This window comes from Siniperca chuatsi, linkage group LG2 (assembly GCF_020085105.1).
Source record: "Siniperca chuatsi isolate FFG_IHB_CAS linkage group LG2, ASM2008510v1, whole genome shotgun sequence".
Lineage (NCBI taxonomy): Eukaryota > Metazoa > Chordata > Actinopteri > Centrarchiformes > Sinipercidae > Siniperca > Siniperca chuatsi.
In genome coordinates this window covers 21,622,114-21,637,453 of record NC_058043.1, presented here as the reverse complement: position 1 = coordinate 21,637,453, position 15,340 = coordinate 21,622,114, and the positions used below count along the sequence as shown (strand labels likewise).

Genomic DNA, 15,340 nt, shown 5'->3' with positions numbered 1-15,340 from the left:
TGAGTCCAATGTTTTTTGACTCAGACACAGCTTGTGACAGTGAAAGAAATGATCCAGTAACTTTATAGATGTAAAAGGCTTCTCTGTTGATTGGTAAATACAGCTGTTGTCTGTGAAAATGGGAGTGAGATCAGATGATGAAAAGGAACAGAAAGAGGCAAATAAATCGAGAAGACTGATAACTAGCAGCATAATGGAAACGAACTTGAATGTAGAGAGGGATTGAGATGGATAGATGAACAACAAGAAGGGGAAGTAATTCAGCTAAGAGGGCTGGCTGGGGAATGAGAAAAATGCTGTAAAAAAGCTATAAATGAGCAGTGGAGGTTCAGGAGGGGCAGCCTATTTATGATATTTATAAATAATGGAGGATGCAGAAGGTAGCACTGCCATGAAATAAGCGAGGAAAACACATATAGAGCTTGTATAGCAAATGGAATAAACATGTAGAGAACAAAAGCTAGAAATGTTCTCACTTTCAATTGTATAACCTTGAAAGAAGATATAGAAGCTAATAACAGTGGAAATGCAACCTTTATAGTGAATGCTTGACACAGTAGGTCATCACCTTATTTACCCTATATAAATTCACACATCTAAGAAGAGAAATAAGGGAGAGACACTGAAAGATAGAAACAAATTCGGAGCCTGGAAAATGACTTCAGACAGCATGAACTCAAAGAGGATTTTAATACTAAGGGAAGTCATAAACATCTTCAAAAAAGCATTCCCACTGTTTCTCAGATACACACAGCGAGCATCTGCACGACCACTGAACAAAGCCTTGGACTATCAACTAAATAGCACGGTCTAATCCCATTATACACTCTCTCTTTGAGTCTGGTTTTACACAGCACACACACACACACACACACACACACACTCTCTCTCTCTCTCCACACTATTAGGTTTAGCCACATCAGAGGGACACGCAGTCATTCATGAACATGGCTGGATAATTAAAAAACACAATCATGATTTTTTTCCCAAGTGTTTGTAATAATTGTGTTTTTGTGGGGGAGATTTGCAGCCAGGGTTCATGAATGTGTATGTGTTTATTATTTAATTCATTCAAAGATCGGTCACAGTCATGTTGAGTTGGGAATCCATTGACTTATGATGATGTTTGGTAGAAATGACTCACTATAGATGTTCAATTATAAAGTCAGTGACACATTCCATGTAATGTTATGGATGAGTAACTTCTTCTCACCTCAGAGCAATGTGCTTTCATATTAGGACACAGAATGTAATTCCAATTCAGAAATGAAAAAATTATTTATTGTCTGTCCAGGCTTTTGATCACCCATTAAGTTCTTCACTTAAAGGAATAGTTTCACTTTTTGGGAAATATGTTTATTCCCTTTTTTGCCGGGAATTAGACGAGAAGATTGAAACCACTCTAATGTTTGTCCACTGAATATAATGTAGCTAAAGCTGGTTAGCTTAGCTTAGCACAAAGGGGGAAACAGCTAGCCTGACTCTGTCCATAGGTAACAAAGTCTGCCTAACAGAACCTCTAAAGCTCTCTAGTCAACACGTCATACCTTTCTTCCTGGAGACTTGTCATTGCCATAAAGGTTGCCAGTGAACCAGCATAGACTCCAGGAAGTGACTGTACCTGGCCAAGAAATAATCCAGCACATAGCCCTCTGCAAAACCACAGCTTGTTGTTTTTACACTTCAGTTTTTGTATGGTTTAAAAAATGTTATATAGCATGTTCATTAGTGAGCTTTAGAGGTGCTGGTCCTGTTTCCAGTCTTTGTGTAAAACTAAGCTAACCGGCTGCTGGCGGTAGCTTTATATTTACTGTACCATACTATTATAAGAGCGGTATCGATCTTCTCTTCTAACTCTCTGCAAGTTGCATTGAAAATGAACTGACCAAGTATTAAACTTTGTTTTCCATCTTGGAAAGGTAATGGCGAGTCACACCAACACATAGTTTTGGTCTAGAGATTATTGGCCAAAACAGATTGTTTTACGGTTTTAGATTTTTAGTTTGTCAGTTCCTTAACCCTAAATCCTTTTGCTGCATCAGGAATCATAAAATGAGTCACTTCCTGTGCAGAGGAGGACTGAATGTCCCTGAATAATGTGCTTTCTCACAGAAGTTTACAATTGCAGATGAAAAACACTTTTGTGGAAACAGGTTAAATAACTACTATATGGTTAAGCAAGGCAGCAACACATCCATTTATTCCCATAGAAAATGATTTTCACATTGAATGCTTATTCTTTACATAAATAATTTTCTCTTTCGCAACCTGTTTGAATCCACTGTCTCCATAAAGTGTGTGTTCCTTGTTCTCACTTAGTCTTCTTCTTTGATTCTTTGCCCTTAGCAGGCTGTTTTGTCTTCTTCCAAGGCAGGAAGTTGTAGGACACCAGAGCTGTGAGGAGGTACGTAGCCATGCCAGTGTATCCTCCCAGTACCAGACACAGCGGCTGTGCCAACACAAACAGACAGAACACGTTCATCGATGCCCGGTCATCCAGCTCCACCCGATCATCCTGCGTGGCTTTCATCACTCCAAAAAAATACATCAGTGCCACCGCCGGGTAGAAGGCCAACTCCACCATGATGCTGAAGACAGGATGCTCCCATGCACTAGAAAGCCTTTGGATTTAATATGTTCACATGTGTTGGAAAGTAGTTTGTAAGATCCACTGAAGTATTGAGTGCAAGTATTTTCAAAGACACACTCACCCGGATCAGACTTACACTCACTCCCAGACAGAAATCCCTCTGAAGTGCTAAGTTGGATCTGTCAGGAAAACAGACTTGGACCTTTGATCCGTTATCACAGCAGTCCTGTCAAACATTATCCACCTCCTGTGCTCCTTATCAGGACACTTGATAGTTGTTACCTTGTAACACAATATGCAAGTTTTTTTTTAAAACACTCCAAAAAAAAAAAAAATACTAACAAACCACTTATACTGTCCTGCAGTATATAAAAGTGACCTTGATTTTTCAGAACATGAGTGAGTCAGCATGAGTGAATTGAATATAAATGTATTATGTCGTAAAAAACCTGAACTTTACATTCACAAAGCCTTTCTTATTGAGAATATGGTTTTTATTTTACAACATTATTGTGACTGAAATAAGTGCCTTCAAACACATAAGAGGGAAAAATATAACCAATGTTCTGGTCACCTTGCAGATTCAGTAGATAGCAGCATCAGTGGGAGGATAAAAGGTTGCAGGCATAGATTTACAGAGATACATACATGAATACCTGTAATATGAGCCAGAAAAGTTTACTGTAGTATAATTGAAGCCCTCTTTTCCCAAGAATAACTGAAATACTGTACTAAACTTGAATAGCTTCTTTATTAAGTCTTTTACTGGGTAGTGTTTCAAAGACATGTGGCTTTTTATACTGTGTATCGTGTTTCATGTATATAGCACCAGTTTAAGTTGTTAATTTGTGTATTTTTAAGGTACTAACCTTATCAAACATAATACTCTGTTTCATGAATATAGACCTAAGACTTGGAATAGTTCACAGCTAGCCTGGCTCTGTGAAAAACTGACATGTAAAAATGACATATTGTGTTTTTATGGCCCATTACCAATGGAATTATTTCTTGGTTGAGCCAGAAAGTCAATGCACCTGGCCAAGAAATAGTTCCAGCACATATAACTTACTATATAAAATGTTAGTGAGGTGGTGGTTGATGGATAAACTTTGGACAGAGCAAGGCTAGCTGCTTTCCCCTGCTTCCAGTGTCCATGTTAAGCTAAGCTAATTATCTGCTGGCTGTAGCTTCATATTTAGTATACACACATGAGGATGGTATCAATTTCCCCAAATGTGGAACTATTATATTATTATAACCTTTAAAGGTGGATAATGTAGGTACAGTTCAATCACAAAAAAATCGCAGCCTGCAAGACTTAGATCAGAGCCTACAAAATATTATTTTAGCAAACAATCAAATTTGGTGATCAAATGTTCGACCCTTCAGTGCCTTATAGGTTTTATTTATGTTCAGTTCATATGTCTTTTCAGTATGCGTCCATCCATACAGTTTCTAAGCTATTTATCCTGGTCAGAGTTGGGGGAAAGTGAAGCCTATCCCAACATGCTCTGGGTAAGAGGCAGGGTATACACCATGGACAGGTTGCCAGTCTATAACATCTTTTCAGCAGTATATTTCACATATAATAGTATTTATTGTTGTTTTTGGAGACATAAAAACAGGGAGTTGGTCTAACAAAATATTTGACTACTAATGTTCAAATGTTATCTATTAGCAATACTCACTCTGTTTCATTTAATTTAAGGATAAGACCACAGTCTCAAAGGGGCTCAAAGAGCCAATAATAATTGAATGAAGGCGATGTGTTACTGTGCCATCATCCAGAATGGCAACATTAAGAAGCCAGTGAGCAGTGTGCTCTCTCTTGATTTCTTTAAAAGTCCCTTTGCTACTCAGTCTCAATCATTTTCACTTACTTTTCAGCATTTAAACTCTTCCACAATATACACTTATTACCAAAGAGCCAAACCTACTCAACATATGCTTGTTGAATCAAAATGTTCATAATTAGTTTGAGTGCTTGTGTATCTACTGTGGACCTTCTCAGGAAAAGTGTGGTTATTTTTACTATTGTTTTGCAGCTCTAATCAACCATCCAGTTCTTTGAATCATCACTGCTGCAGCCTGAGGGAGCATTGGGCCGTTAGCCAGTAAATCAGCCACCTAGGCTGCTGTGGCCTTCCATAACATAACACTGTATGTATGCGAGTGTGTGTGCCTGTCTATGGGTCCTTCTGTCTGTTTGTTTGTCGATCTCAGAGCAATCATTCGTAAAAGGTTTCTCTGTGATGTTTTCCACCTCAGGAGGGGTTTGATTCTGGATTAAACCACTGGGCCAAAGAGCAGGATTACACTCTGGGGGGGAACATGTGGCCCTTTTGAACTGGGATTTATCAAACCCCCTACTTGTCATCATAAATCAGAGTTCACTGGTGTTCATTTAAGCTGCACTAAATTGGCGTTACTATATTAATAAGACACTCTTTAAGTGTTTCCACATTAGAATGTCTGATCCCAGTGGTGTTTCGAGCACACTACTCTATCTCAGTTTTCACGGTGGGAGTTTTCAGTATATCATCTACTTTTTTGTAGGATGTTTTGTATTCCAAAAGTCTGTATCAAATAAATGTAAATGTAGATTTAGTGTATTAGCTAAAGTGATATTCCAGTGTTAGATTTGGATATGCTTACTGAATATTCTCTTTTTTTTTGCCTCAGCACTTCATTATATAAAAACATTTTCTTTTTTTGGTCTATTCTCTTTTCTTCAACCTGCTTTTTACAGTTAGTGAGTTCTTACACTGCACAGAAAGACCCCTGAAAACACCGGCTGAATATTGGACAGGAGCATGAAGCATAAAGCAGACTCAGAACTTTTCAAGTTTAGAAAAAGTAGTTGAACCCCTTATTTAAAATGCCACATTACAGTTCTTCAGACTGCAATGCATTATGGTTTGGTATGAGGTAACTTTCGTTGGAGAAATTAGCATTTTCTTCCACAGTGATGAATCTTTCTCTATGTTCATTAATGAGTATAAAGAAAAGCATTTGCTCTTTGACTGTGAGGTAGTGACAACAAAATATGAAGTATTTTTCGTGTATATTGTTGGTGCTCTGAAATCATGTCATCTTCATTTGACCAGTTACACATGAGAATAAGAACAATTATACACCAAACATCAAAATGGGCCCCAAAAATAAAAAGTTTGTTGTGGGAGGTTTTTCCTTAGGAAATGAAATACATCACAATTTCCTACACTGAAAACTGCACTACCATCGGCCGCTGATCCTTTTCTTTACCTCCACCAGCAGCCACAATATTAGCTTTGACAAAGACATAGTTAGATGATGTCAAAGAAGAAGAATGCATTTTAAAAGGGGGCCACAGGCTAGCTGAAAATACCAACAGATTCCCTGATTAACTAGTATTTGCTGACCACTTCCTGTGTTTGGGAATATGTCTAAGCTTGGACATCCAAAATGTATTAATTAGTGGATTTTGTTGTTTCTTTTTGACAACATGTTATAACAACTGAGGAATGAGATTAGAGGAGTAAACAAATGTCTTTATTTTCCAGGTTGTGGGAGAAACAAATCACATATTTTATTGTATAGGGCTCTACTTGTTTGACAGGGCATTTGTCTGTTTTTGCATAATTGCTTCCAGAAAGGCGATATTTTTGGACAGCATGACGCAACTAAGCATAAACACAGTAATTAGTGCTTAGGAAACTGCAGGAAGCCGAGAGAATAGGACAGAGACGGAGGAAAAGGGACATTTGAATCCACCATGGTGTTATTAATGTGACCAGCAGCACAAATCATTGACCACCTCCTGGTCCATCACAATTGGATGGCAATAGCACTTAAAAGACATATCCACTGTTCTGTAAGTCTTTTGCTTTTGATCACTCAACAAGCCAGCACCTTAAGACATTCAGAAATAGGCATGAAACCATTTTTGTTTCTTAGGAAGTGGCAGCAGCCTTGTGCAATTAATCAACTCTTAAAAATAAAAATCCTTTCCAATTTGTTCTTACCATTACTGCCATAGAAAAATATAGCATAGTCTGCTGGCAGTTTTTAAATAATCTATCCTTGATGCTGTCAGACAGAAAGAATGTAAAAACCAGCCTTTGTTACCGAACAGTAAACACAGCAAGCTTTCCAGCGTTAATGGCAGTTCATTTGTCTGTGTTAGTTATTTTGAATTGTCCGCTGTTTATTGGAGTGCTGTTTGTTACAGAGCTGATGAACATGTGAATAATGAATTACTATGAATTTCATTAGATTTAATTTGAATCCTAGTTTGTGTTCATTTGCAATACCGCAGGTTACTACTCAAGGCAAAATAGCTGTTGTGAAGGTCCTCTTCCTCCTTCCTTTTTTTTATCCTCTGGCCCTGCTCCTACCCACTCCTTGGAACATCTGCAATAATGTGCTCACCCACACTAAATAACAAGCCCTTAAAATACATGAATCATCCTGGAGAAAAAAGGGTGTGTATGTAGATGTATGTGTTTTTTCTGTTTATGGGTCATTCAGTAACATATGAGAAAGTGATTTGTTTTTATATGCGCACATTGGTGTGTACGTCTGAAAGAATGATTGTGTGTGTGTGTTCCTGATCCTGAGCTGGAGGGCTGTGTGGGCAGAAGCGTCCTTTGCCAGTATAAATTGATTTCCAGAATCCAGACGCTAGGTGCTTTATGCAGGAAAGAGCTGTGTGCTTCTGCACCCATTTATGAAAGGAGGTAAAATGGTTTATAGCTGTGTGTGTGTGTGTGTCTCTGTGTGTGTGATGTGCATGTGAGCGTGAGTAACACATAAAAAGAGAGAGAGGGAGAGAAAATTACAGTGATACCGGAAATCTGATGTCTCTGTTTCCATATCGACCAAAAAGTGACAACTGTAGTTTTCCAAGTTGGTCATAAGTGATTTGCTTCTTGATGTGACCAGCAATCTATGGGAAACAGCTGGTTATTTGTTTATTCATGACGACTAGTGTTTACATGTAATTCATATATGTGTGTAAGTCCTTTGTATATGCATGAAAAAAGACAGAGAGAGGTATGGAGTGAGATAAACAGTTAGGCGGTTGAGAGAGGACAACACACACACACACATCCTTGTACTTCTATCTTTGCGAGGACTGGCCAAAATGTCCTCACTCTGTAGGCAAAAAAAGGTGTTTCAGTGCACACTATGTAGCAAGTACAAGTACACACACACGCGCGCACACACACACACACAAACTGTCTGCGTTTAGGAACTGTAGTTATCCAAAAATGACAAACCCATCACTTTCTTGGCAGACGGTTGCACTAGTTTAGCATATTCATTACAATGTGGTTTACAGTGCAGGTCTTAGCTGCATACAACAGGCTAATGATGGATGGTGGCCATTAAATCTTTATGTAATCCCCTCCCTGTAATTAATATTGATTTTAAATCAGCCAGCATGAACACATTTTAATTGGTAACTGCATTTCTTAAAATGTCATGCACATGCCCCCTCCACCACAAAAACCCCCAAAACGAGTAAATTCCACACAATGGGAACTTTATCTCCAAGTCCAAATACATTTGGATTGAACGTCTTTGGCTGAATGTACAGTTATTACTCAGTGAGTATTAAAGGCTATAGAAGTTTCTGAATACTTGTCTGCTGGTTTTTCACTATTGAGCTGAATGGGTTGTTCTGGGAGCTGTCCACTGCTGTGGTGCTGAAATCTTTCCTTTTTTTCCCCTCTCCAAAATCGCTCTACAGTAGCCCTTCCTACCGTTTTTGACTTGTGACTACTTGAGAGCCCTTGTTGAGAGCAATTCAAGTGATTACTCCTCCTCAGACTGATTTCTATGAATAATTTAAAGAGGCTAATTAGGTAAAATTATCCAATAATCCAAATGAAAAAAGGTTAAAAGAAAGCGATATATGTCTTTCCTACCATGTTCCTTAGATTTATCCTCCGGGTTTGGAACCACTGCTCAGCACCGTGTGCTGTAACAACAGGGTCTCACAAGTGTCTGTTATGACAAACTGATCTTTATTTAATGGTTTTGAAGGATTTCACGCTACATTTTTCTACCAGACCTGAAAAAAAGTCTTAAATGTTAAATAAAATGGATTCTAATTCAATTACAATGACAATCACTCGCGCGCACACTCTCAGTGAACAGCACAGAGGCTGTTGCAGGGTGACAGCACAGCAGCAGCACCGGGGCATGAGCGGGGTTGCCAGCACTTGAGTGTAATTCCGCGTGGGAGGAGGATGGGTGGGTTTGAGAGTATCTAGCCTTTTTCTCTTCACACGTTCTGCTGTGCGCACAGACTGGAGTCCTCCTCTCCATGTGATGCGCAGCCAGTCGGTGAGGGGCAACGGTGATCTCAGATACTGTCCTTTGTAATTTATTTACGCTGCATGGACAGTTAACCAAGTGCGCATCTGCCTTTTGCAGGTATCCACTCACTCAGTGCGCCCCCCACCCCTCCCTCCTCTACAGCTTCAACATTTGTGAAGTGGCTGCCTCACCCGGTCGGACCGGAGGCCGTCTGGTCTCTGATCTGGTCTCTGGAGTCACCGGAGACTCGACGCGCTCCGTCAGGGCCAGGCTGTGCGACTCCCGGATCAGACCCGAGCCACCCCGAGATCTGGCAATGGAGATGATGGAGGGAGACGTATTGGAAAAGCTAGAGGACATGTCATCGGTGTACGACTTCGACCCGATCACCGGCAACATCCCCGCCACCAAAGTAGAAATCACCGTCTCCTGCAGGTGAGTTGAAGCGTCTGCAGAGAGCGGAGAACGAAAGTTCGGTGTGAAGACTGCGTGGCAGAAAAGTTGTGATGCGCCCCACCCTTTCTGTGGGATTTAGGTAGAACTGCTCAGTGAGAGGGTGATCTGTAATAAACAGAGACAACTTATCCAGTATATTGGTAAAAGGCATAATTAGCTGCAGGTTTCGAGTTGTAACGGAGTCAGTCAGTGGTTTACTTATCAAGGAAGTTATCCAATCTTTCTAAGACTCTTTACAGTAAGCTTTTTTTTATTATTCGACTGATTTGTATGCATTTCTGTCAGACAAAGTTAAAAAACACCTCTCACTGAAGGCGTTTCCGACCTGTGCCATCACAAAGGAGCTCTGAAGATGTGCAGAACTTCACATTAATTCATGCATGCAGGTGTTTTACATCTATTGTCGTCAGATATCAAAGGAAAAAATGTGCATCGTGAGCCTTGTGAGCTCTTTTTATGGGAGACAAACTCATTTTAATGTTGTGTGATAACAAGCAGAGCGACCTTATGGTTCAAAGTGCTATACATCATACCAAAAGTCACAAAATCTACCACTCTAAAATCTACACTTTTTTGTGTGTGTGGATGTACTATTTATACATGGTGGTACTTGTGTATTAGACACATCATTTGCTGCAACATCTTCTCAGGCAGAAGCCTCCTTCATATTGAAGCTCATACTGTACCCATTGTAACCACTGGCTGCTCTCAGCGCCTGCAAAGCACTGAAAGCCTCTTTCCTTCTTCTCCTTCATTCTATACAAAGTACTGGATGTTAAAGATTCAGAGGTTTACATCACATTCACACAGTGCCTGTGTCCCTGACCTCAATCTTATTCACGTTCTTTATTATTCAGTACAAAGGTATTTCATTTTCAGAAAGTACTTCAGGAAAATAAATCCGTCTTGGCCAAATGAATCTCCCTGCAGCACTTGTTCAGTGAGAATAAACAGCCACTCCCCTTCCCATTAGGAAAGGTTTTAAAGTCAATGCTTTCAACGCCTTTCGCCTCTCAGACATACACTCCAATGCTGACTTGTGTGCGCATCCTCACGCACACACACACACACACACACACACACACACACACACACACACACACACACACACACACACACACACACACACACACACATATACACACACACACACACACAGACACATATTTCTGGTCTTTTGATGCTGGGTTTTAGGTTGGTGAGCCATCGAAGCAGAGTGAGTTTGAGCTATAACAAGCTGTGTGTGCATTATTGATGGGCTCTCTGATGGTCAGAGAAGCTCACTGCCACATCTCTCTGCTCAGAGTAAAAAAACATATAAAAAATAGACCCTGGCAAGAAATGTGTGTGTTTCAATTTGCTGAATGAACAACCGTTTGCTTGTTTGTGTTGTGTAGGAAATGGTGGGCGATAGTGGAGAATTAGTTTAGAGTCAGAGAGGACAAAGTGTTGCGTACCAGTCAAAGCGCTGCATGGTTTGGGATTTTGTGTTTTTCAGCTTGTAACGATGAGGTGATTGGGATTACATGCATCTGTGATGTGCAATTAAGCACCATTCATGTATATGATGAGTCCTGTTCTGACAACCCCCTGCATTTATGCAAATTATTTCTCTGACAACGTGTGTGTGTGTGTGTGTGTGTGTGTATGTGCTGATGTGTGTTGGAAAAAGAGGGAGACAGGCAGAGTAGGAATTGGTTTGTCTTTCATTCAGGGAAGATACAAGACTGAAGGATTTGGTGGCAGGAAGTTGCAAACAGTGTTATGTTCATATGGAGTTATTCTGCATTTGCAATCTGTTCAGTGGTAATGCAGAATCAGAACCTTTACCAAGTGGTTTTAGTTGCCTCACCTCTACCATACTTTGTATATGAACACACAGTCCTTGGGTTACGTCTGTCACCATGTTCACCATTTCTCACTTTGTTTGATGTGTCTTTTCTAGCACCTTTGTTTTGTGGGAAAGCTCAGCCTTCAGGAGCTACAGTCATATCAGAAATAGAAAACTGATGTTTGATGTTATAGCAAAATAAAATAAAAAGGTTTGTGCGGCCAAAATCCAACCTGTGGTTTTTCTTAAACTGGTGTTTACATTCCCATGAGCCTTGTCAGTTAATGGTCTGGTTCCTGGGGAGAAATGAAAGGAGAAGGGTACAATTGGCATGTGGACACTGAAGCGGAGGTGTAAATCCCAAGTCGAAGCCTGCTCCACTGTCTAACCGTCCAGTCAATTCAAACATCATAAAGAAGTACTTATGTGTCTAATGTGGACCATAGGCTTTCTTGTCAGCTGAGGAGAGGCTGTCTGGCTCATGTATTGAAGAGCAGGCCAGTCAATGGGGAAGCACCAGCTGCTGAGGGTGGTATTGATAAGCAATGAGCTCACCTGGCTTTACTGGTAGCTGTGTGCAGGATCCTGCGCAGCCAATGCAAGAAATCCACGTAGCCAAGCAACTACAATTTTGAATTTCCCCACAACTGTAGACCCACAACCCCAGTGCACGGGCCTAAAACCGGGAGCTGAACCCATACCTGTGCCTTTCAGACCTGACCCGACTGAACCCGCCTGGTAGCGCCAAATTTGAGACCCGAACATGACCCAAGAAAAGGCTATATTTTTGTCATTTATTCTTCAGAGACAACATTCTATTCTTGCATTGGAAAATCTTTCTCACATATAAAAAATAAGTAATCTGACAACGGCAATAGGCCAACACAGAATATGACACATCTCCACAACTTCTACTAGCCGATAAGCCATTGGTTTTGTGGCAATACACACACTGCAGTCTACTACCAGCATGTAACAATAAATCATCTGCCTTACCGGTTAGTAGATCAGCTTCACCTTTTCCTAATATCGGCCAGATGAATTTAGTACACCCAAAATGTCTTCCCCAGCTGAAGTAGGAGTTGTAGAAGGTTGGAGGTTTTTATCTGCTGTCACAACAAGGTCATAATGTTTCCACAATGCAATGGCCTTCCCGGAATTTTTGGGGATTTTCAGAATCTCCCCTTTTACAAGTTTTTGCTTTATTTCATCCATTACTGACCACTCGCTCGCTAGGCCAGTCGCATTGGCTATAGTGTCTCTCTTCCCGCTTTCCAATGGGCATCGACTGTGTACTTGCAACACGTGACATGTATTGACGCAGACAATTGGCAGAGTCAGAGAGAAAAGGTCCTGACACACGACACCTTTTTGGGGCCCGTCAGGTTCGGGTCAGGTTGCTGAACTCTGCCTTGCTTGTTTTGTATGACACAAGAAACATTTTACAGCATTATTTTCATGTGAAAATACAAAATACTAGACATCAATATAATGTAACATCAATATAGAGAATTCTAATTGATAACTGTTTCATTTTGGTTCATGTTATAGAAATTGAGCAAGGATTTATGTCATTTCCAGCTACTATCTTTGGATTGGGATAGTTTTAGTTTTTTTTTTATCGTGAGGCAAACAGAATATTCTTTCACCCAGATGGTTTGAAGGGTCTGAAAATACCTTTAAAACAGATTTAAGTGTTGTTAAACGACCTTCTGGGTTTTATTTATTTTTAGAAGAACAGATGCTCTGTGACGCAGATGTAATGATAATACATTAGAGGCACAAATTGGGGCCAGGCTGGACCATACAGCCAAGCTCAAAATCAAAGGTTAAGTAATTTTCAGGCAGTTCATTATAATAAGGGATGATTTGGCACTGAAAAGTTTCGAAAAAGTATTTTTAACTAGACACAATTTTAAGAGCATATTTGCCGGTTGTAAAAGAATATTACTGAATGCATCTTGGCCCTTACATGTAGAGTATGTGCAAGGGGATGATTGATGGGAAACAAATAGAGGTCAGGAAGGGTGAGGAGTGACTGCCAACAAGCCCTGGATCAAAGTTTACATCGACTGAACACAGAGCAGAGAGAACCAATTAAACCATTAATGGATTGTCATTTTCTTGAGAGTGATATCTACTCTAAGATCTTCAACTAGGTGGAGATGGATCTTGTAGCTGCTGAATTTTACTCTAATTGGTGGTTTGTGGTCGTGATATAATGATTCTATTCCTGTAGTTAGTGCATGGCTCCCTAACAGCGGAGATGTGGGATTTTTTAGCTTGTTTGCTGAGTGCGGGGCAGGCATTGCATGTGTTGCTATGATTAAATCCCTCTACTGAAGGTCTGGATGGTCAGCATTTGCATACAGAGTTGCATTTATGAGGACACTGGTTTCAGCATCCGATAGGTTCCTTTGCGGATCTGGGACAGATATGAAAGGATCTCACACAGTGTAGAAAAGCCCTCGGGAGATCCGACGCTGCAGCTTATCATCGCTCTGATTTCCCTTGCTCTTTCACATCACATTTCTCTAGGTTTGAGCACTTTTGGTGTAAATATGTATTACACCTCAAGCATCACTGAAGCGAATTAATCATATGAAGAATGCGGTGTATAAAACATGAGTTCAACTTTGCAAACTGCAACACCACCAAAAGTAAGATAAACCTCTCTCTGCCCCCCCATATGCTGTCAGTTATTTTGTAGCACAACAGACTGGGCACACTGCCCGATGTCACACAGCCTGACTTTAGCTGGTTAGGGAAAATACGGTGTGGAGAGAGAGATAGAGGCAGGGAGAGAGGAAAAGTAGTGGATGGTGAGGGAGCATATTAACAAAGACAGACTGAGATGAGAAACATATGGGTGTGGGCATGCTCGTCATTGCACGGTGACTGGAGTGAATTGAGAAATGCAAATAAGAGACTGACGCTGTTTAGAGAGAAACCCACAAACAAAGTGACAGAAATGTTCCTGCTCTTGGCAGGTGATTTAGTTTTATTATCACCAACAGCACAGGGGCTGCAGGTGAGTCTCAGTCAGTGATGCAACATTTCTGTGAAATGAGAGCATGAGCAGTAGCCTAAATGAGAAGAAATAAGAATGAAAATGTTTCAAAATGAACTGAAGTGTTAGAGGGAAAGCACAACTTAAATGAACTGACACTTCCAGTTACACACACTGGGCCCTTGTTGAAAAAACCTCATGAAAATTCATTTTGGTAATTAAAGCACTTGACAATAAAACATTGCAGCCTGTTTTGCTATTTAAAAAAAACAATTTAGAATCTTTATCCACTAATGACAAATTTAAAGAAAAAAGATAGTAATGCTTTAGATACCAGGATGCAAGTTACAGTGTAAATATTTTGTACATATGGGGTACCAAGGAAATACTTACTGGGTATCTATAGGCACAAATGAAGCACAGGAAACAAACAAATTTGCATTTAGAGGGGACCTAGAACATAATTACAAGTACTGTAGCACGTAAACAAAACTTTATAATAAAATTTAATATACCCTGTAACTACACTATAATTATACTGAAAAGGGGGTGGCCAAGGGAAAACTTCAGTTTACAACCTAGTATTTAATCACCAAATAAAAAATATAAAACATTAACATTAAATAAAAGTGTCACCTGTCACCTGTTAATGATCCATATAGATAGAAGATGTGGGAATAAAGTAGTAAGCATTGTTCTAGTACGGTAGAGCCAGTTAGTTCTAGTATTGTAGGACACTATTAAAAAGAAACATGTAAGCTCAGACAGTTATCATTTGGATCCTAACTAACTATAAAAACATACTTTTACTAGCGAAAGGGCTTTTAAAGGCAAACAAATCTTGGATAAACTCCCCCAATGCTAATAAAAAGGACAGAGCCTCTAATGCTACTATATACTGTAGTTTGAATATATTAGACCGGCTCACCTACAGTGGAGGTGCCAGTCTTGCATGGGGCTTTTATTAATGTAACCTGTAGCCTCACTAAATAATGTAGTAAGCTAATCATATGCTACTCCTTGGCCTTGGAAGTAATTCCGGGTTACTGCTAGTATGCTAGTTAGCTAGCTAAAGCTCGCAGCTTACCTTAGAACAAACGCGCTGTGAAATCTATTCAAAGTCCAAAGTCTTTAGATACAGAGTATC

At 40.0% G+C, this 15,340-nt stretch overlaps 1 protein-coding gene and 1 long non-coding RNA gene across 3 annotated transcripts in view; one reads left to right on the top strand and one right to left on the bottom strand.

The window, feature by feature from the left end:
- Nucleotides 1-1,103: 1,103 nt before the first annotated feature.
- Nucleotides 1,104-3,261, bottom strand: LOC122868176. Its single transcript, XR_006376050.1, has 2 exons — nucleotides 2,712-3,261; nucleotides 1,104-2,621 (listed from the first exon to the last, which is right to left on the bottom strand). It is a non-coding gene; the product is annotated as an uncharacterized LOC122868176 (long non-coding RNA).
- Nucleotides 3,262-8,365: 5,104 nt separating this feature from the next.
- Nucleotides 8,366-15,340, top strand: part of cpne5b (copine Vb) — a 117,471-nt gene continuing 110,496 nt past the window's right edge. Inside the window, exons 1-2 of one of the 2 annotated variants that reach the window (XM_044179893.1) lie at nucleotides 8,366-8,923; nucleotides 9,014-9,331. In XM_044179893.1, the coding sequence (XP_044035828.1) occupies nucleotides 9,213-9,331 (119 nt within the window). In that variant the 5' untranslated portion in view covers nucleotides 8,366-8,923; nucleotides 9,014-9,212. The remainder of the gene's footprint in view (nucleotides 8,924-9,013; nucleotides 9,332-15,340) is intronic. The other variant, XM_044179903.1, reaches the window with a different exon arrangement.